The sequence below is a fragment of the Alligator sinensis genome, unplaced genomic scaffold (genome assembly GCF_000455745.1).
Source record: "Alligator sinensis unplaced genomic scaffold, ASM45574v1 scaffold144_4, whole genome shotgun sequence".
In the NCBI taxonomy this organism is placed as follows: domain Eukaryota; kingdom Metazoa; phylum Chordata; order Crocodylia; family Alligatoridae; genus Alligator; species Alligator sinensis.
The window spans coordinates 393951-413955 of NW_005842190.1; the positions used below are offsets into that span (position 1 = coordinate 393951).

The 20005-nt window shown below is 43.7% G+C and overlaps 1 protein-coding gene across 1 annotated transcript in view; it reads right to left on the reverse strand.

Moving 5' to 3' along the window:
- Positions 1–2962: 2962 nt before the first annotated feature.
- Positions 2963–20005, reverse strand: part of LOC102378704 (inosine-uridine preferring nucleoside hydrolase-like) — a 21047-nt gene continuing 4004 nt past the window's right edge. Inside the window, exons 2-6 of the mRNA XM_025207219.1 lie at positions 17022–17212; positions 14567–14746; positions 10458–10569; positions 9823–9959; positions 2963–6231 (exon numbers count right to left, since the gene is read on the reverse strand). Coding sequence (XP_025063004.1) covers positions 5893–6231; positions 9823–9959; positions 10458–10569; positions 14567–14746; positions 17022–17201 — 948 coding nt within the window. The 5' untranslated portion in view covers positions 17202–17212 and the 3' untranslated portion in view covers positions 2963–5892. The remainder of the gene's footprint in view (positions 6232–9822; positions 9960–10457; positions 10570–14566; positions 14747–17021; positions 17213–20005) is intronic.

Consider the following 20005-nt stretch of genomic DNA (forward strand, 5'->3'; position numbering starts at 1 on the left):
TGTGGCAAACCATTAGTAAGAAGGAAAACAAGGGAAGAGAGTCCCAAGCTAATGTACTCAGCTTTAGAGAAATGACTGTGCACACTTAATGATCATGAAGCAAGAATGCAGAATTAAGGAAATGAAAGGAGTCCCAGAGCCTGTTAAATCAAAACTCAAATAATTATACGCACGCAACTAATATAAAAAAAACTTTCAGTATATGCTAGTATGAGCAAGTGAGAAGTGAGACTAACCCCAGTTTCAGAAAAAGGAATTTAACCATTTAGAAACAATATTTTCCCCTCCCACCCAAATAGAAACACCAGAAAACATTCAGGCTGAAAGATCATGCTTTTTCCAAAAGAGATGACTTTTCTACATGAGGAAGTTGCCCAAATACTCATTCTTCTTTGAGAGTGTCTTTGTATGATCCCCTTTGTGGGCCAAGCTACACCACACAAAGCTGCTCATGGTAGAACATAAGAGTGTCCACACAGGAAGTTACTTACCAGGGATGTACTAGCTACATACATGTTCTCCCTTGTGGGTATATCCCACTCCCTGTGCTTTGACAGAAGACTGTTTTTGCCTTAGCAAAATCCATTGAGTATACTCTGGCCCTGCTTCTCCTTGTGTACAACCCCAAAAAATAAATAGCAATGTGCACTTCCTGCTACTCAGTTTCCTCTTGATGCAGAATTTATGTTGACTGAAATAGAGGGAAAGACTAATGGAAATCAAATGTATATGTGGACAATACTTCTCAAAGAATTTAAGTTGCTGGTAGTAATTTAGTTCTCTCTCAATGTTCTCATTTGTGGGCGATTCCAGAGCAGCGCTCACATTTCTGGAGGCAAACAGTGATAGTAGGACTCTTCTGCCAATCATAACACCTGCTCTAGACGTTTCCACAATGGTGTAATGCTTTGTAAAGGTGTGGTAAAGGTAAAGGTTTACACAGGTAAACCTCTATGTGGCTGCACTGCAAATCTCACTTACGGGAACACTGTGCAAAGATGCTATGGCAATAACCTGGGCTCTGGTGGAACGTGCAGATCCATCTATGGCAGGTCCACCTTAGGGGTCTCAGGGCTGTTTTGCACAACCCAAGATCCAGTCAGACATTTCCAGGCTGATATTACTGTACCTTTAGATCCCTCAGCCACCAAAAGTTTATTTAAAAACCATTTATACTTAACTTTTTTATTCCACTTTTTTATTCCACTAACTTGTTTATTGCCACTTCTAAAGATATTGGCATTGGGTTCTTCATAAATATGTTACAAAGAATAGATTTCTGTGGGATCTGTCAGCGCAGTGCCTAGTATGGCCAAGAAATGTTCCACGATGCTGAGTTCAGGAAGTATAGCTTGTCGTCTACTGCTGGCAGCTATTTTCTAAATATGCAGCAAGGGCAAGAACTTTCTCTTACTCTGTCTGAAAAATTTGCCTGGTCAACATTCACAACTTACTCTATTGTGGTAGGGTATTTGGTTATAGCCATGTTGGTCTGAGGACATAGGCAGGCAAGCTTCTTTGGGTAGATGCAATATCTTTCATTAGACCAGCTGAGTAGTTGGGAAAATGTTCTTTGCAAGCTTTTGGGCACAAGCACGCTATAATTCTTTGAAGAATGAACTGCTCCAGAAGACTGCAAATAAAGTTAATAAATCATATCAGAAGATATCTGGAACTTTTCTCACTTTGTTCTAGCTATCACCCTCGCTTTTTACCATATTTTAGATGTCTTGTTCCCTTGATTGACAAAGGACATAAAAATGACATCCATCAACTGTACATATTAGTTTTGCTAAAGTTGAAATACTGTCAATCAGGTAGCTCGGTGCTCTCTCCATTTCTTCGGGAAGAGGAGCCAGTTAGTACCATTCCCTCAAAAATCTCATCCCTCTTGTTTTTGCCAACTTAAAAATTAACATCCAATGAATTTAATTAAAATGCAAGAAAAATAAAGCTACACATTTTTTCCATGAACAGATGCAAGACTTCCTGATATCTAAATAATTTTATTAAATTATGCCAATTAATACATTTTTTATAATGACATGAGACAAATTAAGAAAAACACTCCTACTTTTAACACACATCTGCTCAAGTGAGATCTATTTTGATTTCAGAAACATTTTTTAACAGCCTTCTTAGGATTTGTTAAAACATTCAATATGTCACCAGCTACCAGGATTAGTGACTGTACAACATTTCCAAGTCTTTGAAAATGCAATCAAGTACTTGAAAAGTAAAGTATTATTTATCTTAGATACAATGGGTAAGTAAGTGTGCTTTTGGTGGACTCAGGAATTTTTTGAAGCAGAACAAAATTGCTTAGAAAAGTCATATTTACCTGAATCCAAGATTATGACAACCCCCCCAAAATTATATTCTATACAGGGAACATTATAATACATTTATAAGAATTTAAGATGACCCCCTCCCCCCAGTTACATTCTATATAGGAAACATTATAATACATTTATAATGTTCCCTGTATAAAATGTAATTATTGAGAGGGGGGAGGGGGGTCATCTTTAATTCTTACCCCACCCCAGCATTTTGAAGGAGAAAGAAGTGGCAGGGGGCAGATGGTGAGAAGGCAGGCAGCCCCTTCCCTCCCCTCTCCACCCCATTGTCCTCCCTGTTACTTTTTACCCTATGTGGTGTCTCTGGCTCTGACGTTGGCTCAGGGCACAAAGTACAGAGTGGCTAAGTACAGACACAGTCAAAAAGCTCATGGCTGAATTGATTCAGTCTTTGCAGGTTAGTCTAAGATGCACAGATTAAATTGAAACATAAGTGAACAGACCTTTGATTCAGGAAATGCAGCCACATGCCTGCAGTGGCTCAGGCCAGAAGCTGGGGGTGCTAGAGCACAGCTCTCTGGCACACAGCCAGCATGGGCTGTATGTATTTGCTTCCTCTTCCTCCTCCTCCTGAGGTTTCTGGGTTTTGCAGTCTAGGCTTACAGCAGCAGGACTCTGCAGGGTTGCTCAGCAATTCCTCTTTGTACTTCCAGGTGCCTCTGGGATTTGTAGTCCACAGTTGCAGCCAGCAATAAGTTTGAGCAGGGGAAGGAGTGTTTAACCCTGACCCTCAGGCATGCACCATTGCCCCAGACCTCCATGCATCACCCTCAGACCCAGCTGCTGCTGAGCCCATGGCTGCTCACTCTAGGCAGCAGTGGCAGCCTCAGCCCTGGCAACAGCTGCAGCAGTAGCTCCAACTCTGGTTCTGGACCTAGGTTGGGGCCAGAGTCACAGCAGCTGCCTGCCCTAAGCCAATACTGAAATCCAATCCACGTGTTGAATGGAGGAAAAAAACCCTTCATTTTAATTTGAATGAATATGGTCTTAAGTTCAGTTCTTTTGCTGATACTGTGCAGGCAGCAACCAAGTAAGTCTGTACCTTTTAGACTTGCCCCAATATAGTAGGTATTCCTATACAATGCTATGCTTTTCCCAGAGAAAAGGAAACAAAGCAAAAATACATTTGCATCAGTAATGAACCACTTTCAGACCCAGCACAATGCAAAAGTGACCTGACCACCCCGTCTCTGGTTCAATGCTAAATGCAGCTTTGCTACACCTAAGACTGAGCCAAAATGACCAAAAACGATTATTGCTCATCACTAAGATGATCAGGATATAGTATGCTGGTATCCTGCAGAGGCTTGCTATTTCTTTTTCTGCTAAGTCTATATTCTTTTGTCAGAAGCTTGTGCTGAGTTTCTTTTCTATGCATTGAGAAAAATGCTAAGTAGAAAAATAAGATGAGACCTCAAATATGCAGCTTCTGGAATTGAGGAGGGGGAAAAATAAAGATTTTTAGTTGATCAACAAATTGCTTGTTCAAGACAGCATGGTCAGAATGCTCACATTTTTAGCATTTATGCCCAGTTTGTCATCCTATTTCTGTGCAGTATAAATGCAGAGCTGCCCACATAGCTACTGAGCATATGCAGTAGGCTGCACCATGGCTGGCAGTCAGAGCCGACCTGAGCAGGGTGTGGGGCCCGGGGCAAATCAGCTTGTGCAGGGCCCTGCCCCCGCCCCGATCCCACGCACCCTGGATGCAAAGAAGCTGCCGCCACCACCAGCGGTGGCACCGGTGGTGAGTGGGGGTAGCAAATGGCCGGACGCAAAGCCGGCAGCGCAGAGTCACCATGGCCACTCCACCTGGCTCTGTGGGCCCCCCCCAAAGTGTGGGACCCAGGGCGGTTCCCCCCCCCCACCGGGACAGCTCTGCTGGCAGTTGCATGGTTCCACATGGATGTACTCAAGCATAAGTCCTGGGGGAAAAAAAGAAGAGGAGGGCTGGAAAAGGGCCTAGATAATGCTTAACTGGTAGCCTGTTGTGTAGAACTGTGCTAGGAAGTCTGACAGATGCAGGGTCAAATCTCCTCTAGAAGTGGAGGGTGTGGGTGTAGTACCTGGTTCTCACTTCCTAAGCCAGTGCTGTTATCACTCAGCAATTAGGGCTAAAATTAGTCAAGGGGTTTCAGCAGGTTTAGTTTTGTTTTGTTACTTGTGCTCGCCCAGCACATGCATGAAAGGAGCCGCATACCAGTGTGGTATGCCTACAATATAGCCTACTCCACATGCTCAGGAACAGGATCACAAACAATGCATATCGTAAGTGCCAAAAGTAGCAGTTATAAAGCTGAAAAACTGCCATTTGAGGTCAATAAAGTGAATCCTAGCATGCTACCCAGCATTCCTCCTCAAGGACAAAAGGACTACCAGACACACTGCTTAAATGAAGGGTTTTCAAACATCTTCAGTGTTAATATCTTAATATAGTTTTTGTAAAACACCCTATTTTTGATTGACTGTATCATCTTCCCCTTTATTCACAAATCAAGTATGTACTTCTGGGTCTAAATACTATGGAATTGGTTATTAATAGTACAAGCAAGAAAGTCCAATACCGATTCTCATTCCTTAGCTTTCTTCAAAATACTTTTCTATAAAACTTTCATACAACTCTATGTATTACTGATGTACAAGTTAAGCACAAGCATGTTTTTCACAATTGTAAGATTATGCAGCAACCGAGACCAAGAACTAATGGAACTTGTAATATGATATAATTCTGTATTATACATGTGCATATATTTCATAAAGTATTTTCTAAGCACCTTAAAACAGCTAAAATGTACTTTTATAAAACTGTTTATTGCTTTGTGAACTCTATAAAACCTTAGTTACAAGGCCCTATTCTACAGTCCTATTAAGTCCCTTAGGGCTTTTTAACAGTAGCTCTTTGAAGCCATTCAGGTTTGTCAAATTAAACAAGTACCAAGGATATGTACGAGTTACCAAATGACAGATGAAGAAGGCAAAGGTGTGTGATAAACTAATTTATCTGTAATTTGTCATATAGTTCACCAGTTGCTGATTGGATTGAGCATCTACCTTACCAGTACTGTTCACATTGCTTCAGTAGCTAAAAACAAGAGCACTTTTCATGATCTGATTGAGGTTACTCAGGTATTTCAGATAAGGCACAAAATAGATGTTTGATTTTAGAAACTTTCATTCACTCCATTTTTAGAACACATTCAGGTTTGTTACTTGAAGTTATGATTTTGGATCTCAATACTTCTTTATAATCATTTCTGGTTATTGATTATTGTCTAAGTATTTACATGCTAAACTAGTTTGGTGTCCAAGCAAATAGAACGAGTTTAAAGTAAAAAAAAAATTCTTGTACCTTGAGCTATGAATTTTCTCATTGCAGTAGTTTAAATGGGGCCCTTCCTATTTACCTGACTGCATTTTGTTGGAAGTTTCATATCAGGGCAAAATTATTTTAGTTAGTAACTTTCAACAATAACCATACATTTAAAATTGCCTGTACTAATCTAAGTGGATTACCTAAGTAAGATCTGTCTGGGAGTTATTTTAAAGCAGCAACAAGAAAAGCCTTGAACTTCTCTAAATCACACTTATTCATGACAAAAGCTTTGCTCTTTTTCTTAAGGTGATCTTTCATGTCCAGTACCATCATTCCTCTAGTTAGTGATCCATTCAGCTCCACGCTTACAGCAGTTTCTATGGCTTCTGTGACAAAGCTCTCATCGATTGCAGCAGCCATAGCATAGGAATCACAAGACACAAATCCTGGAGATAAGAAGTCTGGATTTTTTGATTGCACCAATTTTAGAGTGTAAGCATGTATTTTCTTCATGAAGTTAGCCTTCCTGGTGTCCAGACTAATCCATTCATGATAGAATTCCTGCAAAACAAAGAATGATGCTTGTCATTAAAATAAAAAAAAATGAAAAGAAATATTGGGCCATATCTTCATCCCTCTTTTTATGATTAAGCCAGGATTGTTCAACAATACAGCACAGCTTTAGATTCATAGGCTCAAAAACAGGAAGCTCTGGTTAAGGGCCAAGTCTTGTAATGTAACTGGATCATAATAATGTGTCATGCAGATAGAGTTCCCAATGACTGTACAGAAGCCAACTGCTGCCAATTAATTCTAAGTGAGTAAAAGAGTCCATCAGTGTGGTCCAGGCCCTGGGATGATACTCATCAAAGCAAACCTGAATTATGAAGATATAATTCACCTCAAGAATAAAGCTTTTCTATTTAGATTTCTAATTAATCTTATCAGATGTGGTTCCATGTTATGTCTCAATCAGCACTGGATTACTAAAAATACTGACCTATTTGAACACACTGCAGAGACCTTAACACTCAACAAATTCTTCCCAATCCCAGACTGGAATCTTGTCCTTGTCTCAATTTTGAGATTTTTGCTCCTAATTGTAAAGATGACTGCTCTCTCAAGTTGTTCCCACAAGGTGGCAGTAATTAGCTGTAGTGATGCTCCGTTATCTTTTCCTCTACCTGATACGCTGCAGCAGACTCAAGAATGCCAAGGATATCAGCTTGCAGGCTTAGGTCAACCTCTCATTAGGGGTGTGCAAAGCGGGCAGTATTCAATTTGGATTTGGCCCGATTTAAGTGATTTGATTTACTGATTTGGATCGCTGCCCTGATTCGATTCGGCTGAATCTGAAGATTCGATTCCGATTTGGAGAATCAGTGATTCAGCCATAGACACAGCTTTGTCTTTTCTGTGTACCATGAGCTACCAGGTGCGGCTTGTGAACGCTGAGATGGTGGGGCAGATGGAGCGTGTGTGGGGGGGGTCCGCCCCCAAGTGCACAGGGGAACCCCCCCTGCACCTCCTGGCTCAGTGATTGGCCATGGGTGCCCCCCCAGACCCAGGAGGCACCAGTCACTGAGCCAAGGTGGGTAGTAGGGATCCCCTGCGTGCTCTGCAGTGGACCCGGAAGTGGACTGGAAGCACTCCTGGTCTACTTTTGGGTCTGTTGCTGAGCAAGCGGAGGGCCCCTCCCACCCCCTCCATGCTCCCATGGTATGCTCCATCTGCCCCACTATCTCAGTGTTCATAAGCCATGCCTGGTACCTCAAGGTTTGTAGAAAAAACATATAAAGCTGTGTCTATGGCAGAATCATCAAATCTCTCTGAATCTATTCAGAGGCTTTCAATTCGATTCAGAGAGATTAATGAGTCTTCTGATTCTAATTGGATTTGGACATCTGGCCACCAAATCGGGCCGAATCTCCTCCAAATCGAATCAATGACTACAGCTTCGCACAGCCCTACCTCTCACCCCTCCTAGCACACTCCTCTCAGAACTCGGGCCTCGAACAGTTACTTTGCTCAGGGAGAGATCCACATCTCTGCTTCCAGACCAGAGCTCTTCCTATCCTAGGACCCCTGGCTTAGACATGTGGTTTCACATCCCTAAATCTCCCACTTTCTGGACAAGTGCTCTAACAGTCAAACTACTGGGCAAAAGGTGAGCAGAAGGCCCGCTCTAACTTTATACTGATTTTGATGCTGCTTATATAAGCTAGGCGTTGTCAGAGCACACCTAAGGATCAGACCCCTCCAGGAACTCAGGCATCCCACCCACCAGAACTAACCTGAATTGTAATGGAGCTTATATGGGAAGTTAGGTGTCTAATGCAGGGCTGTACAACTGGTAGCCTGTGGGCCTCATGCAGCCCACAAGGGGTTAAATTGCAGACTTTCCCCTCCCCCCCATCAGGACTCCCACCCAGCCACTGCTCCCCCTGTTTCTCTGGCTGCAATATTCCCCTTCCTCTGGCCTCCCCTTCCTGCCCCTGCTCCTACTCCAGCGGATGTGGGGATGCAGTATGCTGCAGCCTTCAGTGCTGATGAAGCCCACAGCCCAGGGTACCCAAGTGACACAGTGCAGAGTGGGAGTTAATGTCCAGAAAGCTAAAGGTGATTCATGATGCTTGGGTGCACAGTGTAGCAGGGAGACACAAGGAATGCAGACAGAAGTGACAATTTGTGCCTGATCTGGCCGCAGAAAGTGGTTTATAGCTGTGACCAAACAAGTGCACGGTTGCAGACTGCTTCAAAATGGCTGATTGGGTGAAAATCCAATCCTTTGAGATGAATACATTTCAAAACAGTGTCTTCTGTCATTTCTGTCTGTGCAGCCTCTCAGCCTCTCCCTGCAGAATGGAAGTGGGAAAAGGGAGCAGAGGGAGTTCAGTCTGGGGGGTTTTCAGACCCCACAGAGAGCTCCTGAGGTGGGGGGGCTCCAATTCACCCACCTCACCCTCCAGCAGTGACTGGGGAACCCCTAGAACGAGCTCCCTCTGTTCCCTTTCCCTTCTCCCGTTCTGAAAACAGGGACAGGCCGGGAGAGCGCAGGGGCTGCTGCTAGGGGAAATTGGCTGCAGGCTCCAGTCAGCAGCTAAATTCCACCTGCCTCCAGGAACCAACAGTGAACATCTCTTTGGTCCGGGGAATCGTTGCAACTCAGAAGTCTTCCTGCAAAGTTACAGCAGGGAGCTGTACTTCTGTGTGAGCCCAAGGAGCAGCAGTGGGATGGATGGGTGCACAGTGCAGCAGAGAAAAACAGAGAATAGCAGGGGGGCATCTGGTCCAGCAGGGGAACACCCTGGCGCAAATGCACGGGGGAAGCACCCTGCATGTGTTACAACGGTGAGGGCACCTGAGCACAGGGTGCAGCAGCAGGGGTCATCCAGGCACTCGGTCAAGCAGTGATGGGGTAGGGGTAAAGCTCACTGTGGGCCTTCTGCTCACCTTTTGCCCAGTAGTTACTACAAGCCCCCAGGCTCAGTGGTGCGTGAGGTGCCCCCATGGCTGAAAGCCCCTCAACTGAGGGGGCTCCCAGCCGTTGAAGCTTAGTTCTTGCTGGTGCAAGGGGAACACAGGATCAGGCTCCCCCTGCACCAGCAATAAGGTGCAGTGGGATCTAATGCACAATCCCACATGTGGCATGGCAGGATGCATGACTATGCATTAAATCCCATTGCAACTTTACCTGCACATGTAGAGGGGACCTAAGGGATCAAACCAGGTGTCTGGGCTTCTGGACAAGTTTAGAAGCCCCATGCATAGGCATCGATAGAACTTGGCAGACCAAAATGGACCCTACATTTGATGCTGCTTATATGAGCTAGGCATTGTCAGAGCACAGCTAAGGACCTGGTTCCTCCAGGAACTCAAGCATCTCACCTGCCAGAACTAACCTGGAATGCAAAGGAGCTTATATAGGCTTCACAGTGCATGAATTTAGGCTCTTTCTTATTGTTGGACTTATAGAGTAGGGCCAGCTAGATTACCCTCTGAAATTGTGGTGCATAAATTACACCTAAGTCCTATTTAGGTTCTTCTAAGACCAAACTGGACATGGTTCCTTATTCTTTGGTGAAATGCAGAAGACTAACCATGACCAAATCTACCTTTAATATGAACCCATAATAAAATTAGGTGTCTTACCCAAGGCAATGAACTGCGAAATGCAAATTCCCATGCTGCAATATACATAGGACAAGTGTACTCATTTAAGACGACGTAGGCAGCTTCTGGATCAGTTACAAAATTGAACTCTCCACACACCGTAATGTTTCCTCTGGCTAAGAAAAAAAAAGCAGAAAACAAAAGTAAACAAGAAGTCCCCCCACTTCTGTATAATTGAACATATTACTTATAACCACCCACTTCTGTATAATTGAACATATTACTTATTGCTTGTTATCCCCCCCCCCTTTTGTTTTTAACACCCCCCCCTCCAAATCAAAACACTTTTGGTAGAAAAGCATGCATTACAATACCCTCATAGAGCTAAAACTACATGGAAAGGCAAGTTTAAAAGTTAATTTTTAAAATTTATCTCAGAAATGATTTAACTTTGGTTCAGTTAAGGGTTATTCTCCTGACTGCAAAAAGACAGTAAATCACCTATTAAGACAACAACAACTTGCATTTCAGCTTCATTTCACGTCCCTAATATAACATACAATCACCTGTATAACCTGGCAATCATATACAAAAGATAAATTTGTTTCTGAAATAATCATTTTAGCCTTATTAGTTAAAAATGTTGCCTACTAGCTGTTCCATAAATTACTTACACTCTGTATTTCCTCCCATTAGAAAGAGACTTTTAAGCTTCTTAGGAAATGCTGGATCCAACTTCACTGCCAAAGCTAAATTAGTCAAAGGACCAAGGGCAACTAGGGAAACCTACAAAACATAACGAGCCTCTGCTAAGTTTCTTTTGATACTATTTTAAATAAATAGCCATAATAATATAAAATCCAAAATAAAGTGTAAAGGTGCTGAAGGGTTTCTTCCAAGCTTGCAGACTCAACCAGGGTGTTTGCACTCTTGGGACAAGGATCAGCTGTGCACGCAGAATGCATGCATGACTGGACAGCTGTACCTCCAGGGGAAGCCCAGGGAAAACAGGGGAGACCAGCTGGGGAGAGGGGAGCTGAAGCTGTGTGGCAAAGAGCTGCTTCAGAGGGGGCTGCTACCAGGACAAGGGCAGAGGAGCCACCAGCTACTGAGTACCAAGGATCGCCTGGTATCCTTTACTAAAGGAGCAGGGGTTGTGCAAATGGGTTCCTCTCCCCACTCTTAAGCTCCCTGGGTGCAGGGAGTCACTGGGAGGGAGTTGGGGACAGGGGTTGCTAAAGGAGTTTCTCTGGGAGAGCTAGGGAAAGTAGCAGGGAATCGTGGTTTTGTGGGAGCTCCAGCAGAGAGCTCAAGAAAGTACAGCTGAGAAGGGGCACTCCAGGTGCCAAACACAGGGGAGCTGCCTTGGGGAGTGGTGTGATTGATTGCAGGCATCCAGGAAAGACTGGAAAAAGGAAGAAACCCTGGTCTCCAGAGCAGCCGCACCCAAGGTCCTGACAGGCACCCCCATCTTCTGTCCAGATGACGGTATCGCCACCCCTCTTCTGAGGCAGAGCGAGCACTGCTCCCCGGGGCTCCACTGCAGCCACTGCACAGTGTGCGACTGCTGCAGGCAGAGTGATTTTGTGGAGAGCTGGCTGATTAAGTGTCTATACCGGTTATAAGCAGACAAGGTTCTTTGGGTGAATCTGATACCTTTTATTAGACCAACTTAAATAGTTGGGGGAAAAAACATTTTGGAAAAAAATTATACCTGTTATAAGTTGCCTGAGTATTAAAGTTGATAACATAATTGCTTTTGTTACATGATAAGTATTTGCTTTTTTCTCCTGGTATAGATTATTATTGAGCTCATTGAAAATATTTTGTTTGTTATTTATGGGATGTTGAAATTGTCACTCTCTCAGTTATTTTTGTAAATAATAAATTATTGTAAATAGTAATTTAGTGTGGTCTGGTGTGGGGAGGACCACAGGAGAGCACTCCAATGAGTAGTGCTCCCAGCCTGTAGACAGAGTGGGAGTAGACCAAGACCTATTGGCATCCCAGGATCCCCAAAATTTGGACATGGCTGCAGGTAGCGCCGCCACCAGGGTTACAAAAACAAAGGAAAAAAGTTTTCACACCTTCACACCAGAATATTGGAACAAACTCTTAACAGTGGCTATCCATGAAAATCTAAGCCAGTACCCCAAATGGATGCTTTTCATTTGCAAGGTAGTGTGAATTGTCAAAAGCACATTGTACCTGTGCTCTACCTATTATATGGGCTTCAAACATGTATAATTCAAGGTTTTTATTTAAACAATACATGAACAGGTAAGTTAGTGTTTTTTCTTAAGTAGTCAGTTCCTATCTCCTTACTCATCTTTACTATGTCACAAATTGGATACAGATACTTTTACTGACAGTCCTGGTACATACACTTTTAGGGACTGGAAACATAATATTCTCATTGGACAGTCATATGATTGTGGAGCTCCTCCTTGCTTTTGTGTTACTAAATAAAATTTTTAAATGAGATTAAAAGCTGTACATACAAATTTTATTTACATTTAAAATTTTTTTTAACCTGTCTTGATAATACTTAAGAGTTCATTGTAAAGTCACATAATCAAGTGTATTTCTCTAATAATACCTTTTCAGGGATACTGTGTATAAAAAGAAAAAGATATGTCCAAAATATCAAATTCCAATTAGGAATTTATCAGTAATAAGGATACAGACAGACTTGTACAGTGGCAAGAAATTATACCCAAAAATAACCAGCAAGATGTATTAGAGCTGGACCTTGATAAGCACTGCATGACAATTAGAGCTACATGTCATATTGCAGTACCAGGAAATATAAGCAGGAAAATTTGATTGCACCGCTCTGTACACAGATACTATTGATAGAGTAAGTCTGTACATTACAAAGGCCCCTATTGGAGAAGAAACATCAAATGACTTTCCATACTGGCCAAATGTGTGAGAAATCAAAGAAGGAATTTAAAATTAAGAAGTTTAAATTTAAAATTAGGAACAACAGATTGACCACTTTAATCAAAGAGAGGACTATTAGAATTTGTAAGCTGGCAGGCCAACAGTTGTCAGAGAAGAGTGACAGAAATTTAATTTGGCTCAAAAATGGCTACCTAGATACAGCAGTTTTTCAGGTGTTTTTCTATTTTATTTCTACTTTGATGCAAGGAGTTTAGTGGGGCAAAACAAAAGGAAAATATAGGGGCTTGGGAAGGAAAACTAAACATATCCTTTATCATTGCCAACTATGAAAATTATGGTCCATCTATGAGAAAATAGAAGTCCTTAAAAAACATAAACAAGAAAAGGGAAGAATATGAGAAAATTTAGTCTATCTAGGGCCTCTGAGAAAATCATCCATTTTGGTGCAAAAATGGAAGACTGTGGTTAATGTGATGTAATACTTTTATACATCCTAAAATAAGAGGTAGGCAAAATATGGCCTATGTGTTGTATCTGGCCTGCCAATTGTTTCCATCCAACGCTAGCTCCAGCCCTTCCTGGTGCTGCAGGGGATGCTGGGCAGAAGTAGCTCTGCCTGCCTACCTACCTGCCCAGCTCCACGTGGAAGGCCCTGGGCGAGCCATGCTTGGATCCTGGTGCCCCCACTCAGGCTGGGACAGCAGTGCCCCTCCTGCCTGCGGCTCAGAGCTGGCGGGAGCTGCCCCAGGTGCTAGGGCTGTGCGGTGGGTGCTCTGCGGTGTGTGCTCTGCACCTGTGCCCAGAGGCGACAGAGCTTCCCCGGTACCTCCCAGCAGGTGAAGCCCTGGTCCCAGCCCCAGGCTCAGCCCCACCTTAACTCATGCAGTGCCGCAAGCCAGCCCAGCCACCTGCCATCTCCCAGCTGCAGTCAGCGTGGCTCCCATCCCATCTGCCCAGATGAAGCTGCCTCCAGCACCCTGGGGCTGGGGCTCCTCCTGGGAGAAGAGGGGCCCCCGGGCTACAGGTGGGCACAGCCTGAATGGCCCTGGCAGGGAACTAGGGCAGGCTGGAAGGGCTGCTGGGCTTCCCCAGGCTTTGTGGGGCAAGTGTGGATGGGAAGGGGTGGGAGGCAGGTGGGTTTGGGGTGTAGGCAGCTCTTGAGGGGTGTGTTGGGGTACAGACTGAGGGAGGAACTCCTTTGTGATTCGGAGGGGGGTGGCTGGGCAGTGGCAGGGCTCTGCTGGGGGTGGGGGCATCCTTCTTTGGCTGAGTGTCCTGCTGGCTGGCTTTGGTTCCCCCTTGGAAGAGAGACTTTATTTTGAGCTATTATGCAATCGCATCTATGTATACTACCCTAAAAACCATAAAACAGGACAAAATTAGTTTTTGAAATACAATTAAAATGTGTTATAGTAGATGCTTGATTTTTAGCATATGATTCTTTTTAATCTATAATTTGTTAAAATATCTTCATTAATTTTACGTGTGCAGCCCTCAACAGCTCACCAAAACTCATTAAGTGGCCCTTCAATGAAAATAACTGCCCATCCTTTTGCTAAAGGGAAGCATGAGAAAAACTACTGTTGGTTATCCCAAAGAAATGAGGAAGATTGAGGAGCGAAGTGTAGTTGTACCAAAGATTCTTATTAGACAAAGAAAGCACCCTCTTAAAAAGTATGCTATACATGACATATACTATCCTTAATAAGTATGCTATACAAGTAGGCTATGATATGACAAATATCATAAGCCACATGCATAGTCCTTTCAGTTTTGCAAGAAAATGCAATCCGGACTCTCCTCATGTCATTTCAAGAAGCTTGCTGTACTGTTGCTACATAAAAAAAATAAAAAAAAATAAAGAACATACTCTCACCTGACCAGGTTGCTCACTGGCCATTCTTAGCATTGCCATCACACCATGTTCTTTCTGTACACAGTCTAATTGTGGAGCATCTGGATCAGGAACATCACCCAAGCCATCTATGCCATAAAAGTAATCATTTTTCGCGGAAGCACCAAGTAAGGGGGTAGAAGCACCTTGATAAACTGGAATCTAAAAAAAAATATATAAATGACTAACATGGACTGAATGCATAATGGATGTGTACCACTTAATGGCTTCTTGCCTTTGTTGAATTTAACTTTATCACAATAAGTACCAGTATTGTTTTACTTACCGTATTAACCTCATAAATATGTCACATACTGCAAGACAGTGGTTCTCAAATTTTCTGGACTTGAGGCAACCCTCACTGGACTCCAGGCACCCCTCTATAACTTTTGTGAATTGAGTGGCACCCAATTTCAAAAACTAATTTATAGATTATAGTGCTTGCTTTCTTGCAGAGGGACCAGGCTGTGGCAATGTGGGATGATGGTTCAGTCAGGGATGAGCTGGAGCCTGCACGTACTTGTTTAGTTTAGCTGCTTATCTCCTAACATTGTGGGTGCATCTACACAAGACAATGGCAAATTAGCATAGTTTACTGTGAAGTAAGACTGTGCATCTACACATGCACAGGCTTACTTCACAGTAAATCTCCCTTATCCCAAGTAAATTTTCTACCTAAAAATGCAAGTAGCAAATTTACTTGGCATTAGTAAAGGTGCTGTAGCACTTGTGTAGATGCGTGACCGGGAGCCAAATCTGCTCCCAGTCAGCAGTCCACCAGGGTGCAGGAGATAGCCCCCTGCCCCCGGGAGCTGCATGTTGCTGGGCTGGGCTCCGCCACAGGAGCCAGGGCAGGGACTATGCCCCCCTTGTCCCAGCAGCAGATCGCAATTGGGGAGTGGGGGCTGGGAGATTGTCTATACCATTGTGATGGGGGAGCAGGGAGCTGGGAAACCCTTATCTCTCAGCATGAGCTCTGCAACCATGGGGCTCGGCCTGGGAAATCACTACCTCCCTGCATGGCAACAGTTCCCTGTCCAGCCTGGAGCTTGCTGGGACCTGCCCCTGACTGGGACAGTTCCCAACCAGGCTCAGGCTGGGCAGGGAAGTACGTGCAGCCTGGAAGTGGCTAGGGACGGTCCCGATCCGGGGACTGCACATGCAGACTTCTCCACATAGCCCAGGGCTGACCAGGAACTGTCGCGGTCAGGGGCAAGTCCCAGCCCTGTGCCCTGAGTGGGTTATCAAGGCATGGGGCTTGGAAAGCTGCTCCACCAGAGGATCGGGGCAGGGGGCTGGGACCTGCCCCTCCACTGCAGCTCTTTCCAAGTCCTGTGCCCCTGATCAGGGAGCCAGGGCCAGGAGCTCCCTGCTGCCAGAGCAAGGGGACATATGTAGTGTGTGTTTGAATAATGTTTTTCTCATGATTAATTTTAGCAACATATAACATGTAACACAAGGCCAGAACATGATAGCTTAAACAGCTTGGCATTTGAATAGGTTATGTTTAGATCAAGTAATAACAGCATTATATTGATAGTAATATGGTTAGTGTATATATATGACAGACAGTCACCAGTTGCTATCATGGGGGAAGCTAGCATACTGTATTCTGTTTCCTGTTAAATGCAGTCTCTTCAGTAAACTGGACCTAGACCAAGAGATGAGCAGACATAACCTTCCTCATATGGTAATGAATAGATAAGCAGATAAATGGGATCTCTAAATGGATGTAACCCAGACCAGCACAGAGGAGGGAGGGAAGGGAACTTTGGATCAAGGTACTTGCTACTGGTTCTCCCCACCCCCCATATTGCAGATTGGATCTAGTCATTTTGGGGAGCCAGATCTAGCCCATGGGCTGTAGATTGAGCACCACACTTCTCTAGCATAACTGAAATCTGTCTAATAGATATACACACACACACATACTTCCTCTTACCAAATAAGAAACTACATTCTATCCAAAGTTAAGTAGATCGATCTAGCATTCAGAGTAAGCCGACACTAAAGGAAGTTCATCTCACTGCCACAAGTGGTAAGAAAGAACTTGGGGATAGTCAGTCTGCTGTGTCCTTTATGTGAGCTGGCATGGGATAAGCTATTACCTAAGGCTCAGTCTCAATAGACAGTTAGCCAAAAGAACCTGATCTCATACAGCAGGCATTATGTATACCGAGTGTAAAATTTACGTGGATAGACACTCAAAGAGGAGTTAGCTGTATTGTAAATGACAGGTGTGTCCATACACAAACAGAGTTTCAAGAGTCTCCGATTCCTCCGTTCCAGGTATCAACATGGTAAGACAGGGCACAATGCAGAAATGGCCATGCATCAGTAAGAAAATTCTCTATAGAGGAGAAACTGCCTGGGGTCCCTCCAGTTGGTGGTTATTAAGGCTGGTATGCCATTTGCGTATATTTAATGGGCTGATTACCTCAAGCCTATTACAAACTTGTAACACACGAAGTACGTTTTGGCAGACATTTTCCAACTGAGTGTTTCCATAACAGCAAGTTATCCCCAGAACTTCAACGCTGGGAGATGCCAGGGCTATCATTATAGCTTGAGCATCATCAGTCCCACAGTCTGTGTCAATCAACAGCTTCTTTGCCATTTTTTAAGTCCCTACAAAAAAAGTTATGAATAGATTAGACAAGCAGACTTATAACTAAGATAAAGAGAACGTAGATCATGGGAAAAGATACAATTTTAAAGATATGGCTAAAGTTTAAATAAGTCTCTATTCATATATTAAAATATATTTGACAAAACCTTTTTCTACAGACTTCTTCTGCTTTATTCCATTTTACAAATGTTTTGTAACATGAAATGTACCTAAAGATCATTCACCTTTATTTCGGTAGAAAATATCAAGAAGCACAGATGCCATATATCAACCAGTTAACTTAAACTTCATTTAAGTACGACCTTTATGCAGTAATTTAAAAAAGATCAAATCCTACACTGCACATTCCTCCATCCATGATCAAAATAATTGAAGCTATTATACACTACTGCCTCATTTTAATTATTCTATTCCCACAAAAACAAAAAGGTGTCAGTAGGAATTGTTGTGGGCGATATCTTTTATTGGACTAACTGCATGGTTGGGATAGACTTACACAAGCTTTTGAAAGCAGTGCATTCTTCTTCTGGTGACCTACATTTGAGAGCTTCTCCAAATCTATCCAACCACACAGTTGGCCCAATAAAAGATGTTCACCAGAAATCCTTGCCTCTCGTATTTCCTGGAGCATGAGGAACATCACCCCAATGCTACCGCAACATGGAAGAAATCAGCAGTTATGCAGATTCCCTGCAACTGGGAACCAGGTGGCTTATGAACCAGAAGGTGGAGGGGGAACACCTGCAGGCATCTATCTGCACTCCTGACTGGGGAACCAGCACACAACTTCTTCAAAGCAGTTCTGCCAAATGGAAAACAGTTGGAGAACTTTTTTGCTGCGATGATCTTAGGAAGGTAAGCAACTGTAACTGCCAATCCAGACAGCACCAACCATTTCTTTTTGCAGATGTAGTTGGCCACGTTAGCCTGAAGTCAGGCAAGAAGGCAGGGCAATTGCACCTTACAAACTAACTCAGTAATGCTCAAAACTTCTAGCCCAGTGAGCCAGAGGCATGACACAGGGGCAGTCCACGAGCCAGACCCTGCAGGTGGGGTTGAAGGACCGCCCATGGGGATGCCCATTAACTAATTAATCCAGAGGGTCGTTAATCCTTTATGACCCACAGGTAGTCATGTTCAGGGGCATTAAAGTAAATTAATTTCCCTGAGCATTGATCTACTGCCCGACCCCACTCAGAGTTAGAAAGAGTAGCCACACACTACAACACAGGTAGGTTGAGCAATATAAGCTGTATTACACAACAAAACCCACACAACAACTACCCAACACAATATTCCTGTAACACCTGAGCCGCAACACAATAAAATACACCCAACAAGACAATAACCCAACGTCCCTGGTCACACAACCAATCAACTACACGCTACAATGAGCTTCGGTCACTACACAGTTAACTGCTATGTAACTTCACAGACAACCCAAAAACCACAGACGGCAGCAACACCATGGGAGAAACCCTGTGACCCTCCCTGAAGATTTCTAGCTTTTCCCTGCTTAGGTACTCAGTGCCTCAAATACAGAAAGGGTGATACTTTACCCAGCTGCAGCTTTCACAGCTGAAGCCCAAAGGAGTGCAAGATGGGTCAGCCTCAGAGAGTTCAGTCCCAACAACCAGGTCACAGCAAGGATCCTGCGCTTAATGAACTCCCGCACCCTGAGAGCCCGGAGTCAGGACTGTCCAGCCAGAGGGAGAGCGAGGCCGAGCCCCGAGCTGGCTGCTCTGGACAGGATTTCTAGCCTTCTGATCACACCACCTGTCACTCACCCAATGGTCCAATCATCGCCTTTTGCACAATACCCAATCAAATTCAAACCTGGGCAATTCTTAAAAGGACCAATCAGTGCAAAGGTTTAGGTTGTAGCCGTGTTGGTCTAAGGATATAGGCAGACAAGGTTCCTTGGGTGAATTTGATATCTTTTATTAGACCAACCCAAATGGTTGGAGAATAGTTATTAAGCAGTGCAAACTATTCCAACTCAAAACAAGCAACATTATCATAATTAACATATCAACATTGATAAACAGTTGCCTTACCATTATACACTGTGCATACTAAGACCTTAAAAGTAGGTCATGACTTCATCAAGGTTGAGAGTTCAAACCCTTTAGAAACTTCTCGCCTCTAGTCATAGGGTGCATGCGTGGGCCTGATCCAGCGCACCAGCCCAGCTACATGGGTCACATCAGCCACACACACCAGCCTGGTCTTGTGTATGGCCTGACACAGAGCCAGATCTGGCTATGGAGTGACCCTGTGTGCTGACCCCACCACATGCTGGCCCACAGCATCCTGCCTGAGCAGTGTTGCCAGGTCTTAAATATGAAATTATCGTATTGGAAGCTCAAAATTATTGTATTTACTGAAAAACTATCCTACACTGAAAAAATATGCAAATAAGTCTTTTTATTTACTTTGTATTGTTCAGTACGAGCCTCCAGTGAGTGAGTGATAACTGGGTCCTCAAAGTTGAAGCATTTCTTTATTTTGAGGCAAGCTGTCAGAAGAAAGCGCCGTCTCTGAGAGTGACTTGGGTTTTGCATATGCTGCATCAATTAGCTGCCTCCAAAATTATTGTACATTTTGAACACTTGTACTATTATTGATTGCACATGGGTTGAAATTATTTTAGAAATATAATAATTATAATATAATAAATATAATAATTATTATACCCCTAGCAACACTGCGCCTGAGGGGAGTGCCCCACCAGTTCCAGCCAGTTGGCAGCGGGGAAGGCGGCTCTCAGGCTGCTGCCTCCCCTCCAGCCC